Genomic DNA, 15,323 nt, shown 5'->3' with positions numbered 1-15,323 from the left:
GTAGAAAAGAAATAGCTAGAAAACCTGTCCTCAGTTCTTCCAGATATCCCAAATCTATCTTCTCCAGAGAATTCTGTTTCCTATTCCTGTGTCTGTTAGCTCCCTGGCAGGATAGGCGGAGATGAGAAAATACGTCTGAATGCCACTGGCCTTTTGAGAGTGAAGCTGGTGAAGTATGTGGGGAGAGGGCAGCTAAGGCCTCTCTCCAAAAGCAAGACTCGGCACTCTTTGTGGTTTGCTCTGCCTTCTTGCCTAGGGCCCTGTCAGTAAGTGGATTGCTAAGGGTGGATGAGTGGCCACCCCAGACTTCCTTGACAAGGTTTTCTTTTTCTTCCTCCTACGTATTCTCATTCCTTCCCCTCTGCACTTGAGGGAGGGAGGGAGGGAGTGAGTGCTGCTCTGGGGCCTTCCCAGGGCACAAGGCCAGATCCAGAGCTTAACAGAGAGGGAAGCTGGGCTCCCAGTGCTTCTGTGGGCTCAGTCCATTTACTTAACAAGCACCAACTGACGCAGGCCTTGTGAGGTGCGGGTCTGGAGATGTGCAGATGCACACACAAACCCTGTGCTCTTTTCCTGACTCTTGGGGGTGAGAGCAGGCCTGGCTGGAGGATACAAGGGAAGGAAGCAAAGGTGTGTTCGCTGGAAAATGAGTAGAGGATTGCATTTCGGCCGCCTGAAAAGCACACTAATGTCCATTGTAAGACAAATTTGCAAATATGACAGATTGTTAGTTTTTAGGACTAGAACATTCTAGAATGTGCATTTTTTTTTTTCACTGAAAGATGGTCTTGTGGTTTTGTTTTTTTTTTCCTCCCAATAGATTTTTAAAGACTTCCATGAAGGAGCAATTAACTTTGGACCCACCTATAAGTACGATGTGGGCTCTGCTGCCTATGATACCAGTGACAAATGCCGCACCCCGGCCTGGACAGACAGGGTACTGTGGTGGAGGAAGAAGCGTCCTTTTGATAAAACAGGTGAGTAGGATGTGCACATTCAAGAGCCAGTGGGGGGGTCAGACGATAAACACTATAAAGGAAAAAAATGCATTCACTCAGCCAGCACTCCACTGCTTGTAAATCATATGTTTTTCGATAACCCAAATGACAAAAAAAATCATCCCAGAATGATTTTTGGAAGCCGAGCTTTGGGGAGCCCCCTTCTGGCCTCTTTCTGGAGACGGTGACCTGTGAAAAGGTCTGTCCTGGTCTCCCCATCCCTCCCTGGCAGCTGCATCTGCCCTGCGCTCTGCCTGCTGTCTTGGGAAAGGAGGAGGGAAGTATCAGGGCCCTCTCCCTCCCCACGCCCTCCCTCAGGCCCTTTGCCTGGCCCATTTTGTTTGACCAAGCTCTTTTCTCCTTAAAGCCTCTATTCCAAATTGAACTCGAGCAAGACACAATAAAAATGAGAGTGTTTTTTTAAATGAGTTGCCAAGTATGTTTTGAACACTTAATTACTACCCAACTGGGAATTGAAGTTTACTTGAAGTTAGAGCACCTATAAACAATTCCACATTTTGGGAGAGATGTTTGCTAAGCTTTCAAGGCCAGGAAACCACGTGTTCCGATAAAAAAGATAAATATTCCTTCAGTTAAGTTTATGAACATCCGTTTGGCCCCAGGGCACTGAGGCTGGTTAAAGTGAATCCTGGCTCCTTGGTCTCCATGCCTCTATATGAATGGCTGCAGGTCACCTGTAATTCCTGGGCCCTTGCAGGAGTCGGGGGGCTGGGCAGCAGGGATGGCTGAACCCCGTGCTCATAGTTAACCTACCTGGGAGGGTGGTAGGTGGCCAAGGTCATTACTGTCAGGATAACCTGCATGTGAGGAACTTCTTTAACCTCAGGGCCCCAAACACCCTGAACCCAGGTTCAAGTTCAAGGGGATAAAGTGAATGAGCCTGAGCTTTGAGGTGGTTTGAGATAGAGAATCCTGCTACAGGTGTTTGTAATTGCATTCATGTATATTGATATGATTCTGTGTTACATGTGGGCCTCTTGAATGGACCCCCCTGGGAGCAGCTGGAGAACTCAATCTCCTAGACAATGGTCTAGATGGAGACACCAAAGTCAGACACACCTGGTCTCCCGGGACCCTTAGGTATTATGGCCGAGCGGAGCTACAAGCATCTGATCACAGGTACGCTCTCACAGGAGAAGGTAGTGTTTTCTCCCCAGGGGGAGCAGACATGCTCTCCCCCTAAAGGTATGCATGTGCGCGCGCGCGCCTGCGTGTGTTTGTGTGTGTGTGTGTGTGTGTGTGAGAGAGAGAGAGAGAGAGAGAGAGAGCGTGAAAGCGAGCGCGCGGGCATATGGGGAGAGTGAGAGTGTGTGCATGTGTGTAAAATACACTAAAGAACAAAAAATAAAACAAATACCACTGAGAATTAATAACTGGTAGCATTATTGCCATTGCTCTATATCATAAATGACACTATTTATGAAAGTCTCAAAGACACAACCTGTTCTATCTCATGGCTTTTAATTATTCTTAATTGATGTTGCTGAAAATCTCACTTGCTTGTCACTATTTCCAAGATACAGCCATCTAGGCTCATTTTGAGGGCTGCCCAGTCCTGGCTGATGACTGGTGGTTTTCTAAGTTCTGGGTCATGTTCTCAGGGCACTGTGGTATTTCTTTCCTCTCTCAGATCATACTTAGAAATGCCAGGAGACGATACGAAGATGGGGGAGAGATGAAGACTAAGTGCTAGGGTGCAGCCAGCCTACGGATCTGTAGGCTGATATTACTGTAGGTGGCAGAGCTCTGGCGGACCGGGCCCAGGCCTAGCACTGGGCAGTACCTGCCCTGGGCTAACCATTCTCGCCCTCTTCCCTTCCTGTCTGACGCAGACCCGTGTTGGCCATCGTGGAGGTGGAAGTACAAGAAGTCGACGTGGGTGCTCGGGAGAGGGTTTTCCAGGAAGTGTCCTCTTTCCAGGGCCCCCTGGACGCCACCGTTGTTGTAAACCTTCAGTCGCCAACCCTAGAAGAGAAAAGCGAGTTTCCCGAGGACCTGCGGGCTGAACTCATGCAGACCTTGGGGAACTTTGGGACAATTGTGCTCGTCAGGTAGCCATTGCCCTCAGATATGGGCTCTGGGCTGTGGGAGGATCTGTGAGGGCTGCAAGGTGGTTCCAGGCTGTGACTAGGCCTCTCTCATGTACTTCAGGATCAACCAAGGACAGATGCTGGTGACATTTGCAGACAGTCACTCAGCCCTCAGCGTCCTGGATGTGGATGGCATGAAGGTAAGTGGCACTGGGTCACACCATGGAGCAGGCCTGACTGATCTCACTTCTACATGGCTGTGTCTTCCCTTCCTCAGACCTGGCTCATGCTGAACCTGTGGGGACCTGTGCCTGTGTGTAGGTGCCACACGGAGAAAGAGCTAGGATTGGCTGTGGTTCTCGGGTGTTATGGGACAGTCCCTGAACTCTTAGTGTATTTCCCTGCCTCTGTACAGGAGAGATTCCTTCTCTTCAGTATGTGTTTTGGGACATGCGGCTCATAGGTAGTTTCCATTTTAATAAATTTTGGTTTTAAACTTGCATGGAATGAAAAGCTGGTGATGATGGGCAAACTTTTATTCAGACCAAATGTGAAAACTGTGCTGATTCCACCTGGGGCCTGGACCCCTGTTTTTTCTCAGCCAAACATGAAGATCGGCCTGTGCCCGGTGCACAGGTGGGAAAGGGGCACCCTGGTCACAGGCTTTGCTATGACTTTGGTATTTCTTTTCACTTACCATGCTGTCCTCACAGGTGAAAGGCAGAGCGGTGAAGATTAGACCGAAGACAAAGGACTGGCTGAAAGGTTTGCGAGAGGAGCTCATTCGAAAACGGGACAGCATGGCTCCTGTGTCCCCCACTGCCAATTCCTGTTTGCTGGAGGAAAACTTTGACTTCACGAGCCTAGACTATGAGTCAGAAGGTCAGTGACCCTTCGAGGAGGGGCAGGCAGTGTTGCTCCTGTTTGGAAGGGTTATGGAGGACATTTGAAGTGTGAGTGTCACATCCATGTGATCCACTATTCATGTCTAGGGATGATGCAGGAAATGGTAAAGGGACCCAGAGACATTTGGACTTACACCATGCTGTAGCCAAGTGTGGTGACACACACCTATAATCCCATGACCCGGGAGGCTGAAAGAAGATTATGAGTTCAAAGCCAGCCTCAGCAACTTAGTGAGGCCCTAAGTGACTTTGCAAGACCCTGACTCAAATAATACAAGGGATTGGGGATATAACTCAGTGGTAAAAGTGCCCTTGAGTTCAATCCCCAGCACCAAATAAAATAGAAAAAGGAAAAAAAAAAAAAAAAACATTAGCTTTGACATTATTGGGGTTGTGAGTGGAAGTGGGAGCCAGGGAGGCAAGACCCCAGCTGCAGGAGGTGGGCCGCAGCATCCTGGTACAAGCCAAAAGACCCACTGACCAGAGGCTAGGCCCTTGCGCCGGACTGTTTTTACCTCACTGTGGGCCAATCCTCCTCCCAGGGGATGTTCTCGAAGATGATGAAGACTATTTGGTGGATGAGCTCGTGCAGCCTGTGGTCTCAGACAGTGAGCTGGGGGGAGACGACCCTCCTGATGCCCCCAGCACTACAACAGTGGCACCTGCCAGCAAGTCTCCGGCACTAACCAAAAAGCAGCACCCGACGTACAAAGGTAGCTCAGCCTCCTTCCTCACGTGGGGGGAGACCATGTCGCCCTGTCTCGCAGCAGGCAGTGCTAGGTAGTGCCAGCAAACCTGTGCAGTCCTGGCAGAGGCCCAGGAAGGCAGAGAGTGTAGAACTGTGCTCTGGGCAGGAATCCAGTACCTCATGCTGATTTCCCCTAGGTATTTAATTTTTTACAGCTTGTACTCCTGTAACACCAGGTTCAGGGTAATGCCTATTTCCTCTGTAATTCCCGTTTCCCAGTTCTCAAGTGTGGTTACATTTGTGATTTTTCATCCTGAAACTTTTGTAATTCAATCCTTCAAGAGAGAGACTTAATAATCTACAACTTGACATATTGTTCCATTCACATAATATGATATTTTATACAGCTATATTATATAGCAACAGCATTATGTCATCTTAGACTTAGGGGAACTAAAAGATCAGTAGATGGAACTGCATACCCTGGATTCAATTGTAGAGTAATTTTTTTAAAAATTCATTTATTTGAATGTGGTGCTGAGGGTTGACCCCAGGAGCTTGCACATGCAAGGCAAGCGCTCTACCTCTGAGCCATAACCCCAGCCCTAGAGTAATTCTTTTGAATAAGTTTTAAAGCCAACTGGTGTTACGTGGCTGGCGAGTAGGGTAGTTCATATTTCTGCATTAGACCAGATTAAGTCTATTCCATCCTGAAGGTGTCCGAAACACATTCAGTGTCAGTCACCGTGTCACTACTTGGACAGCTCTAACTTGGCCATGTGTTGGGCCCCTTGAACTGGGCCCAGGAAAAGAAAACAGGGCTGAAATTGAATTAAGGTACCTCCTAGGGAAGTTCCTTGCCAGGAAATGCAAAGACCCCCATGTTCCCAAATGACAATGGTTCCCAAACTGAACAGTGGCTTGCCTCCTGGGAACCACAGGAGCTTTTAAAGTTAGAGACTGCTGAGCCCCACTGTAGAGATTTGGATGGGATCCTGGAAATCTGGCATTTTGTGACATTCCCTCAGTGGGTGGGATGCATGGCTAAGTCCAGCAGATGCTGCCCGACACAGAAGCAGCAGCTTTTGTCGCAGTCACGGTGGCTGTGCGCACTGCTCATACAGAGAGGCTGCTACCCTGGCATGGAAGCAGGTGCGGGAATGTGCTCTTCAGAAGAGGTGGCCTCTTACCAGGAGCAGCTATTATTTGGGCAGCCCCTGGGGGCCAGGCCAGGAGTGAACACAGTTGCCTCTGAATGAAGAAATTAATAGAGCAAAAGGACCCTGGGCAGCCTGGCCCCTGGTAAGCACCAGGTGGGTATGTCCAAAACTGCAGGTATTCAGCCATTCCGCTGGAACCTGTTTTACTCCAGTTTCCGCCTCAGACACACGGGCTTGAGCTGTTGGGTTTGAGGGACAGGGTGTCTGAGCCCAAGATGAAATATAAGGGGCTATGTCATGGTGTAGGAGAAAAGACCTGTAACTGAGTTTATGTCATGAGCCACAGGCAGCCACCTCCACAGGCCCCTCTTGGCTTCTCGGAAGGGATATGAGCCAGTCAAGATGGCTGACACTCATGAGGTGGCAGCCCAGGCTCTGGCCACCAGGCTGGCAGAGAAAGGGAAATGCTCTCAGCCTCCAAAACAGTGATCACTTTTTAGTGAGGAATGAACACTTTCCTTCCTCTGTGTGGAACTCTGGCTGATTGTTTTAGAAGGAAACAGGCCTACTCTTTAAAATTTGTTAATGTCTCTCAAGTCTGGAAAACAAACTGTCCAGGATTGACTGGGTGTTCCAAGAGGGCACTGATGCATCTGCCCATCAGGAAGGGGTGCCATTCCTGCACAGGCCCTCCATTGTCCTGGGTAGCTCTGCCTGCCACGGGTGGCCTCTGTGCATAGGCTCTTGTCTGACCATTTACACCCGCCATATCCTTCAGACGATGCTGACCTGGTGGAGTTAGAGCAGGAGCTGGGAGCCATCGGAGATTTCCGCCACCGTTCTCCAAGCAGGTCTCTGTCAGTTCCCAGTAGGCCTCGGCCACCTCACCCACCGCAGAGACCCCCCCCTCCAAGTAAGATTTTGCTTGACTTTGGCTTGCCACAATGCTTGCTGGGGATAATCGCACATCTCCTGCTACTGAAAAAATAGCACTAAACAACCTCCCAGCCACCGAATCCCCCCATGTTTTTCCCTGCATTGGGCATCTTTGTCTTAAATCCAGGACATACTGATAGTACAGGCAGTTGTCTTTCTCGTGGCAAATGAGCTGTCCTGTACGCTGCTTCTGCTTTCAGCTGCCTTCAAATGGAAACCTTCAGAATGGAAACTTGGCACCGCAGCCCAATGAGGAGGGACTGTTCTAGATTTTCAGAGTCAGGCTGCTGCTTCCTTGGCCTGGCCCTCTCTGCTGCTTAGGAGTCTAGCAAGCCCAGGTGCCAAACATGTATGCCTCTAACCCAGGTCATGATCCCAGACCCCTGTCACTGAGCTCCCACTGAGCATGGGCCCTTCCCTGGCTCCAGTCACACAGGAAGTGGTTTTCTTCTCGCTCCTTAAACAATGCTTTTCCCATCAAATTTGTCTTCATAACCTCAAAATACAGCTGTGGCCTGCTTTCTTTTGATCAGTTTTCATTTTACCACTGCAGTTTATTTTTACCCCCCCCCCAAAAATATGACAATCAGATGTAGATTTTTCCACAACCATTCCTTTCAGGTTTGGGTTCACGATAGTGATCCACGGTAAGCAAGGAGCACATAGCATTTGAAATGTAGTTTTGCTTTTTTGGGTTTATACTTAAAAAATAACAGATGCAGTGGTAAATACCTGTAAACCCAGCTAGTTTGAGGCTGATCTGGGCAACTTAGTGAGACCCTGTCTAAAAAAAAATAAAACTACTGGGGGCTGTAGTTCAGTAGTAATGAAGCACTGGGTTCAATTTCCAGAAATGCAAAAAATGAAGATAAATTTAACAATCATGTAATTATGAAAAGTTTTATAGAGAACTATGAAAAATCAAATTTAAAAATTCACTTGATTACCTACAGATAAGTTACTAACCAAAATACTTTCAGCCTTTCTCTGTTACATATATCTGTAGCTACACATAACTTTAAAAATATTTTGTAAGCAAAGTTGGTTTCTATTTCACTCGATTGTCTTTCATTTAATGAAACATATTTTCTGTGTCACTGAATATTTTTAAAGAGGACTTGTTAATGGCTATAAACATAATGTTACATAGTTTATTTCTCTGATTTGGGAATTTTTTTTGTTTTCCTCAAGACATTTAAAAAATTTGGACCTAGTAATGATAGTGTGTTTTGAACCACTTAAAAATCAATTCGTTTTTATATCCAATTAGAACCGCCCCTAGAATATTATATTCAAATTTGTCCAAATCATGCTTCTCCAGAGAATCAGCATTAATAGACCAAGCTGTTAGAGAATTAGAAGAGAAACTCCTCACGCATGCTGGGCATGCGCTCTGTGCCCCGCCAGCATCCACACCTAGCCAAAGCTGCATCTGCCTGCACAACTGCCTCCCTCAGCTTTCTTGTAGCTCCTTGGCAACTTGTGACTTCACTGAGGCTGAGATCTGCCCTTGTTGGTTTTTACAGCTGGTTTAATGGTGAAAAAGTCAGCTTCAGATGCATCCATCTCCTCTGGCACCCATGGGCAGTATTCAATCTTGCCAGCAGCAAAACTTTTGCCTGGAGCACCTCGGCAACCTGTGAGTTTCTCTGTTCAGCTCCAAGAAACAATTGCATTTCAGACATCTCCAGCCTGCCCCAGAGATCTGCAGGATCTCTCTTTGCCCCTCTCCTTGCCTACCACCTCATTCCCATCTCCCTTAACTCTTGTAGATTGTAAGTGGTTGTACAAGGTATTCTACCAGAAAGTCACTTTGGATGAATCCCCAAGGGTCCCCAAGAATCCCCAAAGTGCAATCACAGGTTTTACAAGTCATGCTTCTCTCCTGTGATTCTTGTCCTTGTCCTTGGATGACAAGCTGTTGGTTAGCATAAGGGAAGAGAGCAGAAATTGAGATCGGTCATAAGAAAATAAATGATGGTCATTCTGGTACCAGAACAGTTGAGAGAAGCTGCTAAAGAGACCTAATAACCACATAGAGGGTCATAGCAAGACTAACCCTCATGGGGGTCCAGAGGGCCCAGTGACCTGCCAAGTGTTGTGAAGGTCAGCAGGAAGAGTTTGGCAGGTGAAGGCAGGTGCTGAGGTGCCTGGGTCACCACACAGTCTGGTGAGTCAGGCCAGGCAGGCGCACACCGTCACAGGCCATAAGGAGTGACTAGATAGCAGTGGTGTCCGATGACGATGAGTAAGGAAACTCAGGTTATCTGGAAGATATTTTAATACTCAGATAAGCCATGGAAGGTGTGGCATAGTTCTGCTCTCTGGATTTTATCTGATTATTGAAATAAAGAGATTGTTTTACCCCATTGCAAATCTTTCATTCTCTGGTTTGGGAGACCAGAGTCATCAGCTCTGACAACTCCTGGATTCTTCTTCTTGGAATGAAAGTGCTCCTAGGGGAGGAGGGTTTGAGGGGTTCAGTTTAGATTTGGTGTTTTTAATCCACATCTGATGGGGCTTTGTAGGGTTCACATATATAGCAAAGACCCCTACCACCTGGCAGACCACCAGCACGTGCTGAACACACCACCACCCAGGCTGCTTTCCCACCTTGTTGACATGCTTCTCTTCTTCATTCTGTCCTCAAGCCCAAAGCTAGGACCGGAATAAGTAAACCTTACAATGTCAAGCAGATCAAAACCACCAATGCGCAGGAGGCAGAAGCAGCAATCCGATGTCTCCTGGAAGCCAGAGGAGGTAGGTGGCCTACACTGGGGAAGCTCCCTGTGGAGGAGGCTCAGTCTCCTTTCTGTTCATTTTTCCACTGAAAGTGGCCTAGGAAAAGATCTTTTTTTCCTTTTGAAACAATATAAAATGAAAGTAGCCTTTAATAACATTTTACTTATTTCATTTGTTCTCTATTTAAAATTCAGTAAGTATATAAAATAAACCCAGGATTATTAAACACTATTTAAGAGAAAAATAAAATTAAATTTAAAAAAGGTTAACTGCAGGTGCTGACTCAGTCTGGCCAGCTCTGTGAAAGAGACAGCTGTGTGTCCTTATTTCAGGCTCAAAATCTATCTCTTAAATCTCGAGCAAGTGTGAGTCAATGCTGCACTGTCATGGGAGTGCCTGTTGATTTTTTTCTTATTTCACTTACTCCAAGTTATCATAGTTTACTTGGGAATCTCCCATATTTAATCACTGGTAACTCACATTTGTTTTGGTTTGTTACAGAATCTCTTGTAGAGGGGAGATTGTGCCCAAAAGGCATATGCAATCGCAGTCACCTAATTTGTTTTGAGCCAGTATTTTAACCTACTTGGGATTCTTACATAAATTTAGGGAGGTTGAGTTAGAAGGCTATTGTAGAACTACATATCACAGATGGTTTATTTTTATTAAAAATTAAAACTGTGACTGTAGCAACCCACACATGCCTATTAACTGATAAAATGACTTAATATGGTATAGCCATACAATGGAATATCATTCTGTCATTTAAATTAAGAACTGATACATGGTACACTGTGGGTAAACCTTGAAAACATTAGGCCAAGTGAAAGAAGTCAGACACAAAAGGCCGTAAATGTCCAGAACAGGCAAATCCATAAAAGTTACTAGAAGTGAACTGGGTGTGGTGGCACACACCTGTAGTCCTAGTGACTCAGGAGGTGGAAGCAGGAGGATTGCAAGTTTGAGGCCAGCCTCAGCAATTTAGCAACAAACTCTGCAACCTATCTCAAAATAAAAAAGTAAAAAGGACTGAGGATGTAATTCAGTAAAGTGCCCAAGTTCAACCCCCAGTACCAATAAAGTTTGGTGTCCAGGCTAGAAAGAAGAGGGAATGGGGAGTGACTGAAATGGGTATGGGGTTTCTTTTTGGTTAATGAAAATATTCTGAAATTAAATAGTGGCAGTTACTGTATAAGTTTGTGAGTATATTAAGAACCACTGAATGTTAATGTAAAATGAGTGAATTTTATGGTATATAAATTACATTTCAGTAAAGCTTCTGTTTTTAAAAAACTCAGTTGTAGATGCTAGTAGTTTGAGATTTTAAATCTACCCACATTCTCAACTTAACATTTTCTTGCTCATGAGCCTATTGAGATTTGATACATTTTAAGTCATCTCCCCTGAAAAATGTCAGTACGAATGACACTTTGCATATGGTGTCAGGGTCTTGCTGATCTCCCATCAAGACCATCCCTGGGTACCAGGTCCCACCTCTATTGAGAAGGTGAACACAGAAAATACAAAGCTGGACACAGCTGGTGTATTCTGACAATCTCTGAGGATTTTTTTTTAAGAAAAGAAGAAGTACACTAAATTAGTAAATTATCATTAAGATACAGACTTCCAAAGATTAAATCACACAGTAGGTTAACTTGTCCTCATGCTTGAGCCTGTGATTTTGTCTCAGGCGTCCCAGAAGAAGCCTTCAGTGCCATGGCCCTGAGAGACCAAGGATCCTCCAAACTAGAGCCCAGCCCTGGGGAGGCCAGACCTGAGCCCTCCCAGGTGCCCCCACTCCTGCCCCGGCGGCCTGCACCCAGGGTTCCTGCCATCAAGAAGCCAACCTTGAGGAGAACGGGAAAGGTAGGGATCTGGAGCACTCTGAAGTTGCTCGAATATCTTCTTAGATAAAGGTATGTCTCTTAGACAAAAACCAAGTTCAATTTGGCTTTTCCATCCACATTCTTGAGTCCTAAACCCAGCTGCTTCTTTCTGGAAAGCCGTTTGACAACCGCTTTCTCCCTTGTCCCTCTGCTGCATCTTGGCCCCAGCAGAGCAAGAACAAGCAAGGCGCTGACTCCTTCAGAGACTCTCACTGTGACGAGAGAGACTTGGAGGGATTCTGCTTCCTTGGTGTTGAGCACCACGGGAACCACTGTGGGGTGTTTTCCCAAGTGGCCTGGCACAGCCATCTGTGTGGTGTGTGCATTTGGTTTTACACACACAGATTTTACGAGCATTGGAGAAACAATGAGTGATGTCTCGGTTAGCAGTTCTGCCAGGGCTCACGTGGCCGCAGTCTGTTGAGATCCGACAGCTTTTCTTGCCACTTTTCTTGCAGATTGTTTTTTGCTCTCGCTCTCAAGCTTCTCAGCCTTGCTTACTGCTTCAAAGACATGAGTTTGTAAGGACAGTGGCTGCCCAGAGACTGGCACCTATAGACACATCCGGATCTTCTGTTTGATCTCAGTTCTAGGAACAGGACCCTCGGTAATCCCTGCCTGGGCCTCCCAGAGTGACTGCTTCTCCTCTACCTGTGGAGAGTGTGAGAGGTGGCCCTGGTGCCCACTCTTCGCTGAGCTTGCTTTGTATTTTCTGGGTTGCGCTTCTTCATGTTGGCTCGTTGCCACATGTCCATTTTCCATGCCTTCTTGCAAAATGAACCCTTTCCTTCTTCTTCCTTCCTGCATTTGCTTTGTCTTTTAAAAGCCAGGAGCAGAATAGATTCATTTTCCCAACCAGCTGCACAGGAGCTATGGTGTCAGGCTGGTGGAGAAAGGATCATGCTTTTGGTTTGTTTTCTAAAGAACCAGAGGAGACACTGGGATACCCATGCTTGCCCACCAGGAATTGCTTCCCTAGCAAAGCTGCATTTCAAACTGTGGGTTGATTTCTTTGTGATAGTTTTGAAGCAGAACTAAGGAAGTGAAGTTCCTATGTAATGTTTTGCATTCTTCATGTTTAAATAAAAATGATTCAAGGAGAAAGGCTATCCATTGGTCCTTCATATAGCTTCATGCTGTGACATGTCATATCTCCCGAGTTGGCACAGACTGCATGAAATATCTGCAAAGCTGCGGCCTCCAGGAATGTTTTCAAAGAGGTTAGCTTTACATAATGAAAGAGCAGAACTCCCTTTCCTAAGGTAACAGACAATTTTGTCTCAAATTGCTCACTGTGGCCCTGGTTTCAAAATTCCCACTCATCTTTCATTGGACTTGCTGGTCTGTCCTGATCAATGTGTGCTTCCCTAGTGACACTGCTGGCATCTCAGACTTCCTCCAATCCTGAATTGGCTGGAATGTCAGCTCAGTCTCCTCCCTGTTCCCTGTTGCCCACTGAGTGTTCTGAGTCTCAACTTACTAAGGGCTGGCTTCTTAGTTACACTCTGCTTTACCTTTCCCCAGCCCATGTCACCAGAAGAACAGTTTGAGCAACAGCCTGTCCATTTTATAGTCGGAGATCCAGAGACAAGCCTTGAAGCCCCTCTTCCAGCTACAGCCCCTCGAGTCCCTCCTGTTCCCAAGCCAAGAACATTTCAGCCCAGTAAAGGTGACGAGAGGAGGCCCAGCAGTGGAAAGCCAGTGCCAGATGAAGCCCCTCCTGTGGTAGGAGCCACCATGCCACCTGCTCCAGAGGCTCCATCTCTGGTGCCCAGGGTGCCCCCAAGGAGGAAGAAGTCTGCACCAGCAGCCTTCCACCTGCAGGTTCTGCAGAGCAACAGCCAGCTCCTCCAAGACCTCACCTGCAGCAGTAGCAACGGCAGCAGCAGCAGCAGCTGTCTATCCGGACACCAGCCCGACACTGATAATCTCTTTCCACAAGTGGGTTTTCTTGGCACTACATCTGCCACAAGCCCAGAAACTGATAGCTCCAGAGTAATGAAGCCAGAAGCAGCCTCCCTTCTTGGTGATTATCCGGATCCCTTCTGGAACCTTCTCCACTACCCTAAGCTGTTGAATAATGCCTGGCTTTCCAAGAGCTCTGATCCTTTTAATGCAAGGGCCAGGAGCCCTGAGAAGGCACCCAGAGACCAAGTACAGGTCAGCACTTCAGAAGCTGCTGAGGGCAAGATGCCATTGGACCATGGGGGAGAAACCTTTGGTCACTGGGTGACCATCAGTGACAAAGACAAGAGGACGACACTGCAGGTGTTTGACCCACTGGCAAAAACATGACAGACAACTCTGAAGGCACTCCTTCGCAGAATGGAGCCCTTCTTCCCCATAGGCAAGGCTTGAGCAGGGCAAAGCAGACATCTATTTAAAGGCACACTGAAAAGAACATTAGTGCATCTGTCACTCTTGTGTAGTTTACGACAACTCTTTTTTCAATAAGATTGTTCATCTATGAATATGGTTTATTCAAGATTTGTGCATTTTAAATTTGCTCACAGGGAAACAGGATGACTCCTGTTAGGTTCAGTGTGTGAATTTTAAGGAAGGAAATCTAGCTATGAGGCCCAAGAAATTCTCTCCCGTTGAATTTTAAATGGTTGTTCAAATTTTGTGTGTACGTAGTAGAGTTTTTGTTTCTTGTTGTTTGTATTTTACAGATTTGGAATAACTCTTAGGTGACCCACCTGAAAGTTGATGCATAAAGGATGATACTAAAAGTAGTTGGGAACAGTAAAAGTTGTTCCTGGCCCACTTTAAACCAGGTTTTAAAAATCAGAGATGGACACGACGCTTGGTCAACCAAATGTCTAGACTTGTATGTTCCCGTGAGCCCTTGTTTATTTAGATAGTCCTTCCTATCTGCAGGTTCTTTAGCCACAGACTCAACCAACCACTCATCAAAAATATTGTTTAAAAACTGCACATGTACTGAACATACCAGACATTTTTCTTGTCATTATTCCCTAAACATTACACTCTAACAACTATTTGCACAGCATTTATGCTTTATTAGGTATTATAAGTAATCTTGAGATAATTTATGGGAAGACACGCATGGGCTTATGTGCAAATACTATGCCACTTTATATAGGAGACTTGTGCATCTGTGGATTGTGGTGTCTAAGAGGGTCCTTGAAGCGATGCCCAAGAATTCTAAGAGGTGCCCCTGATTATATGTAAATCTCATGGGATTTACACTATCTTGGTTCTAAAGCATACACCATTAGCTTACCCTCAGTTTAAACTAGCCGAAGACTCCTGGACCATGTCTTAGACACCGCGTGCCCTTTAAATTGTTGTGGTTTTGAGCTGTGGTGTGCTGTTCATAGCAGGTGGTATCCACCCTCTGAAACCTCATGGACTCTTTCTTCCCCTTGTATTCCAAATCCCATGAAGGCACCAAATGTGAAAACTCATCCTGGCACATATAATATTTTCATTGTTATTTGATTCAACTTATCTACCTGGTTGTGGCTTTAGGAAGGAAAGAATTCTGTTTCCCTGTATATAACAATTCCCAGGGCATTATATCTGGGTTTGCTTATCTGTTTATTAGGTTTATTTTATTTTTTTCTGTATGTTTTTTCTATACATTTCCAACACAACTTCTCAAATATTCAAGAATTGAGATCACCGTACTGTTTCATATTTTAAGATCAATGTTATAAGGTCTAGAATTCATTTGGAGCAGATATACTATTGCTTAGAACAAGTTCACCAGTAAAATCTCACTGAGTCACCTGCCATATTTGGGTCTTTCACATGATCAATCACAGCAGTGATACTGTTGTCCCTTATGCAGCACAGGGGGCATCTTGTACCAAATGCTATTGGCTGGGATGATCATGGTCATCTTACCTAGAATATACTACTCTTCATTACCAATAAGACCTCTGAGATTTTTGGATTTGTTTTTGTTGTCACTGTCAACAGACTGTAAGT

At 45.9% G+C, this 15,323-nt stretch overlaps 1 protein-coding gene across 1 annotated transcript in view; it reads left to right on the top strand.

Moving 5' to 3' along the window:
- The window catches only part of Synj2 (synaptojanin 2), an 85,354-nt gene extending 70,629 nt beyond the window's left edge, over positions 1 to 14,725 (top strand). Inside the window, exons 17-27 of the mRNA XM_076858085.2 lie at positions 821 to 977; positions 2,021 to 2,138; positions 2,852 to 3,070; positions 3,171 to 3,249; positions 3,763 to 3,931; positions 4,497 to 4,667; positions 6,581 to 6,715; positions 8,265 to 8,377; positions 9,390 to 9,498; positions 11,171 to 11,346; positions 12,891 to 14,725. Coding sequence (XP_076714200.2) covers positions 821 to 977; positions 2,021 to 2,138; positions 2,852 to 3,070; positions 3,171 to 3,249; positions 3,763 to 3,931; positions 4,497 to 4,667; positions 6,581 to 6,715; positions 8,265 to 8,377; positions 9,390 to 9,498; positions 11,171 to 11,346; positions 12,891 to 13,661 — 2,217 coding nt within the window. The 3' untranslated portion in view covers positions 13,662 to 14,725. The remainder of the gene's footprint in view (positions 1 to 820; positions 978 to 2,020; positions 2,139 to 2,851; positions 3,071 to 3,170; positions 3,250 to 3,762; positions 3,932 to 4,496; positions 4,668 to 6,580; positions 6,716 to 8,264; positions 8,378 to 9,389; positions 9,499 to 11,170; positions 11,347 to 12,890) is intronic.
- Positions 14,726 to 15,323: the final 598 nt, after the last annotated feature.

This window comes from Callospermophilus lateralis, chromosome 6 (genome assembly GCF_048772815.1).
Source record: "Callospermophilus lateralis isolate mCalLat2 chromosome 6, mCalLat2.hap1, whole genome shotgun sequence".
NCBI lineage: Eukaryota > Metazoa > Chordata > Mammalia > Rodentia > Sciuridae > Callospermophilus > Callospermophilus lateralis.
The sequence above is the reverse complement of the archived record's forward strand: the minus strand, read 5'-3'. Positions and strand labels throughout refer to the sequence as shown.